Source organism: Temnothorax curvispinosus, unplaced genomic scaffold, assembly GCF_003070985.1.
Source record: "Temnothorax curvispinosus isolate PA1 unplaced genomic scaffold, ASM307098v1 QBEX01005152.1, whole genome shotgun sequence".
In the NCBI taxonomy this organism is placed as follows: Eukaryota; Metazoa; Arthropoda; class Insecta; order Hymenoptera; family Formicidae; genus Temnothorax; species Temnothorax curvispinosus.
The window spans coordinates 116-3,319 of NW_020214932.1; the positions used below are offsets into that span (position 1 = coordinate 116).

Sequence of the window (3,204 nt, forward strand, 5' to 3'; positions counted from 1 at the left end):
CGAGAAACAATCAAGGAAATATCTACCTATATTTATCGCAATTGCATTAGTTGCTCACAAAGTTCTTGCCGTTTAACTAACATTGTCAAGGTTTAAAAAAGTCGTAGTCTAGAGCGAGCCGCAGTCATGGTGTGAACGGAACAGACCGGTGACACGTCGTTCCGGATCGAAAGACAGCGACTGACTAATCGTTGATATATAAATAAACGACTGTATAGGTCAAACAAATAGAAATAACGTTTAGAGAGTAATTATTACGTGGCTCTTATGATTCTATCGTATAGCGGATTGAGATTCTCAGTGTCTTTTTTTAAATTAATCGTGTTCTTTTGTTCTTTTTTTATGTAAAACATCTCTGCAATCTCCCTCTTCCTTACATATCTCTCCCTATGCATGATTTTCGTATCGGACCATTTAAAATTATGCCCGTGTGTAAGTCGGTGCTTGCTAACAACGGAGTGTTTATTCACCTCTTTTTTGATGTCACCTAAATGTTCCTTCACACGAGTTTCCAAATGTCTTAAGGTTTGTCCAATATAAGAAACGTTACAGTCGTTGCATTCGATTTTGTAGACCACTCCTGTTTCTTTCATATTATCGAGCTTATCTTTACCCCGTTTTATAATTGAATCCATCTTTTTTGGAATCGTGTAAAGGACATCGAGGCCACATCGGTTTACGGTCCGGCGAATATCCTCACTAAGACCCTTAATGTAAGGAAGCGCAATGTATTTCCGGGCGTCGAAAGTACTGCTTACATTATTACAGTCAGTGATGTTATTGCGATGCTTTAATTCTTTTAATCTGTTGTTAATTTGCTTATCAATCAGCTCTTCTGGGAAGCAATTATTCCTAAGGATGTCTCTCACAATTTTAATATTAGAACTGTGAAAATGTTTATCCGAAAGCAAAATTGCATGGTCAACAAGGCTTGTGATTGTATTATATTTGTATTTCAATGGATGGTTGGAAAAGTAATTTACATATCGGCCCGAGAACGTGGGTTTCCTGTGCCAATTAGTCAAAAGCCTGTTGCCATTTTTGATTATGAGAGTATCTAGAAAGGGGATGGCCCCATTTACCTCCAATTCGTGAGTAAATTTTAAACGGGGGTGATAGTTATTAAACGCGTCAAGGACATCCCCAATTTTATCCTTAGGAATTACGGCAATAACATCGTCGACATAACGGCGGAAAAACGACAGAGAAAAATTAAGCATAGCAAGACAGTGAGTCTCTAAATCCTCCATCACAATATCCGCTAATATTGGTGAAAGCGGAGATCCCATCGGGCTGCCAAAGATCTGTTCATATGTGTCACCATTAAAACTGAAACTCGTAGATCCCAGTACCAGCTCAATAGCATGCAAAAATTGCGGCAAATTAAGCTTCGTGTTACCCGAGATATCCTGCCAACGTTTTTCTATTCCTCTGAGAACTAACTCCTTCGGGATGTTGGTGAAAAGAGCCGTTACATCGAGGGAAACGAGTACCTCGTCAGTATTAATCTCAATGTCCTTGATTTCTCTTACAAAGGACCAACTGTCCTTGATGTGAGACTTAGGTGGGCGAATAGAGTGATGCAAGATACTGTGGAGAAAGGACGCTACGTTATATAAGGGACTTCCCAAAGCCGAAACAATAATCCGTAGCGGAAAACCATTTTTATGGATCTTTGGCAGCCCGTAACAACGTGGGAGATTCCCGTTGGTGCAATTTAAACGCTTGTAGTCCGAGTCCTCGATAATACCACTGTCTCGCCACGATCTGACAAGTTCATTTAATTTCAAGGAGATTTGTCTAATAGGATCTTTCTTTAATTTTTTGTACGTGGACTCGTCTTTAAGTAAATCGGTCATTTTTGTCAAGTATTCATCCCTGTCCATAATAACAGTGACCTGACCCTTGTCAGCCTTCGTGACGAAGACATCGTGGTTTTCTCGTAAAAATTTTTTGCATTCCGCGTATCTATTTAATATGCAGCGATCGACCAAATCTACGTGGTTTTTATTCACTAAAAATCTATGTAAAGAATCCGTTAACGACTCACGTACACTATTTACCGCATTTTCCGGAAACCTGTGAGCATTAACTTCGAAATTCTTTATTGTTTCTAAAACGGAAATTTCGCGGTCTTTTTTATCGAATTGGTTAATCGGTAACGCAAATTTATCTCCCAAACACAGAAAATCTGACACAGAGTTCGGTATCTGCTTATTACTAATGTTGACTAACCATTTCGATTTGTCTATCCTCGAAAAAGGATCTGCCACAATGTTTCGTTTTTTTATTATTCTGTTAAATTTGTTGATAGATTTAACCTTTAGAGAATCATTGTATTTTATGACCTTCTCATTGTTACATTCGAGAAACTCGTTAACCAAACTCTCAGGTAAATTTTTGAATAGTTCTTTTTCAATATTAATGATTCTAAATCTTAAATTTTTTAACACATAATGGCAATCACCGATTTCCAGATTCAATATAACACCCTGACTCCGTCTTTTGAGACTGTCTACCTTATTTAACGCCCTATTGTTCCGGAAGCGAAAATTAAATTTCATATTGTAAATGTGCGGCGGTAACACACCGTATTTCCTACAGCGGATTAAAAAGGTGAGCTGTTGGCTCACTTTGCAGATCCTGTTTCTTGTGTTGATCCATGACTTCAGTAAAATTGTGTTGTTATATCCATAATTCTTCGTGATGTTCCCGAAAAATCCATGCCTCATCCAAACCACCATTATTGAGGTCAGTGGTGTGTAAAAATTTTCAAAATTCCTTGTTTTGTCAGTGAAAAATTAACACAGGTTATATTATTGACCAAACTGACATTTATTTTTATTCCGTTAACTCGACGTTTCGACACTGGTTTTGTGTCCTTATCAAGAGATTTCTAAAAGTATGCAAAACGAAGTCGTTACAAGCATGTTGTTATAGGAACGAATGTCGCACGAGAAACAATCAAGGAAATATCTACCTATATTTATCGCAATTGCATCCTACATGCGTAGGATGATTTTAGGATTTTTTATGCTATTTAAGTGTAATGGACATTTATGAAAAATATATAATTTATTACGGTACTTAACATTCTGAAATTACTTTAAGTATTTTACAACAATTAATAAAGTCAAATAAAATATTCATATAAAATATTTACAACAATACATGTTGTCCTGGATGTCCTTCGGATTTTCCGAG

The 3,204-nt window shown here is 37.0% G+C and overlaps 1 protein-coding gene across 1 annotated transcript; it reads right to left on the reverse strand.

Annotated features, from left to right (window-relative positions):
* Positions 1-470: 470 nt before the first annotated feature.
* On the reverse strand, positions 471-2,664 carry LOC112454599 (the record flags this gene model as incomplete). Its single annotated transcript, XM_025016093.1, has 3 exons — positions 2,634-2,664; positions 1,083-2,266; positions 471-707 (listed from the first exon to the last, which is right to left on the reverse strand). Coding segments are annotated over exons 1-3 (1,452 nt in total), but the record flags the coding sequence as incomplete, so codon positions are not given.
* Positions 2,665-3,204: the final 540 nt, after the last annotated feature.